The sequence below is a fragment of the Frankliniella occidentalis genome, unplaced genomic scaffold (assembly GCF_000697945.3).
Source record: "Frankliniella occidentalis isolate FOCC.00 unplaced genomic scaffold, Focc_3.1 Scaffold176, whole genome shotgun sequence".
Classification (NCBI taxonomy): domain Eukaryota; kingdom Metazoa; phylum Arthropoda; class Insecta; order Thysanoptera; family Thripidae; genus Frankliniella; species Frankliniella occidentalis.
Window position 1 is genome coordinate 275,879 of NW_026267302.1, and position 1,715 is coordinate 277,593.

Below are 1,715 nucleotides of genomic sequence, written 5' to 3' on the forward strand. Positions count from 1 at the left end.
ATCAACGAGCCCACGGCGGCCGCCATCGCCTACGGCCTGGATAACAAAAAGGGCGTCGGGCCCTCGAAGACCGTGTTCATCTTCGACCTGGGCGGTGGGACCTTCGACGTGTCCGTGATGAAGATCAGCGGCAGCTCCTTCCAAGTCCTGGCCTCGGGCGGCGACACGCACCTGGGCGGGCAGGACTTCGACGTGCTTCTCCTCGAGCACTGCCTCGAGGTGAGATGCAGACCTCGACAGTCCTCCGCAAGGCCTTTGCAATATAATCTGGAGCTGTCTTTTCTTATCCTTAGGACTTGAAGAAAACGTTGTCTGCGGCCAAGAAGAAGACATTGATGGAGGACAAGCAGGCGATGCAGGACCTGCGCCAGGCCTGCGAGCTCGTCAAGCGCAAGCTGTCCACCGTGCCGCAGGCGCCCCTCTCAGTCTTCTTGTCGCGGCTCAACAAAGGATACCAGACGACGATCTCGAGGTCTATTTTCGAGACCGTTTGCTCCTCATTATTCTTGAAGACCATTCAGATCAGCGAGCAGGTGTTAAGCGACGCAAAGGTAAAAGGACGCTGCTGTTCGTTTTGTCTCGCGCGTTCATGTCCGGGTTCTCACTCTTGCCGTTGATGCGTGTCCCCCAGGTGACTCGTGGGGAGATCGACGAGGTGGTGCTAGTGGGCGGCTCCACCCGCATCCCCAAGGTGCGCGCGCTGCTCCGGGACATGTTCAGCGGCAAGGAGCTGCACCAGTCTATCAACCCGGACGAGGCCGTGGCGTACGGCGCGGCGGTGCACGCCGCCGTGCTGACTGGCGACGCCTTCTTCCAAACCGAGGTCAAGCTCAGGGACGTGACTGCGCTGTCCTTAGGCATCAGTCTAGAAGGGGGAATGTTCTCCGCTGTCATACACAAGAACACGCCTATCCCTTGCAAGGAAACGAAGCGTTACACCAATTGCGAAGATTACCAGAGCTCTGTGCTATTCGAGGTAAGTTGAGTACTTGTGCGCGTTTATTCGTCCGTTTCTGTGCGCGCGCGTGTATGTGTTGTGTGTGTGTGAAGTGGAAAGGGGGGGGGGGGACCTTTATGCTCATCGCCGCTTTTAATACGTTCAGTCTGGTTCAGTGGAGAACTGCACACTCGAAAAAGAGCGGGAAGATCGACCAGCAACGTAACAAAACGGCCTTATTTTTTTGTTGTGCTTGATCGTCTGCTCTCGACGGATCCCAACTCGAAACAAATGCCGTTTTGTTCCTCCTGACCGATCCTCCTGCTCTTTTTCTTTTAAATTTAAGTAAGGGGTCGTTCCAATACTACGTGACCTTTAGAGGAGGGGGGTCGAATATTAAGGGGTCCAAAAAGGATCAGGAACATGATTGGAGTCAATACAGACCCCATGATGTTTGTATCCTGGAGTACTAATTGTTGCTGAGCTTAACTTGAACTTGAAATTAAACTTAATCTTTAAATGCTCAGCTCTGTCAGGAAGCGCAAGGGGAGACCGCCCGGAAGACGGCGTGAAGTGAAGCGCCTGGCTTGAGACGTGGGATGTGAGGTAGGCATGCCAACCAAAATCGCGAAAACATTTTAATTTTAGCGCACCGCAGGCCAAGGTAGACGCACATTTAGCTCAGCTTCACACGGTTTTAACGTGCGTCTACCTTGTATTTAGGGTCCTATGTACTTCAGTGATGGTCTTGATCGTTTCCGAGCACCATAATTATATC

The 1,715-nt window shown here is 53.5% G+C and overlaps 1 protein-coding gene across 1 annotated transcript in view; it reads left to right on the plus strand.

Annotated features, from left to right (window-relative positions):
- LOC113209973 (heat shock-related 70 kDa protein 2-like) overlaps positions 1-1,715 on the plus strand; it is a gene marked incomplete at its 5' end in the record, with an annotated part of 7,309 nt that overhangs the window by 3,344 nt on the left and 2,250 nt on the right. The window contains 3 exon segments of the mRNA XM_052271837.1: positions 1-219; positions 294-551; positions 632-976. Coding sequence (XP_052127797.1) covers positions 1-219; positions 294-551; positions 632-976 — 822 coding nt within the window.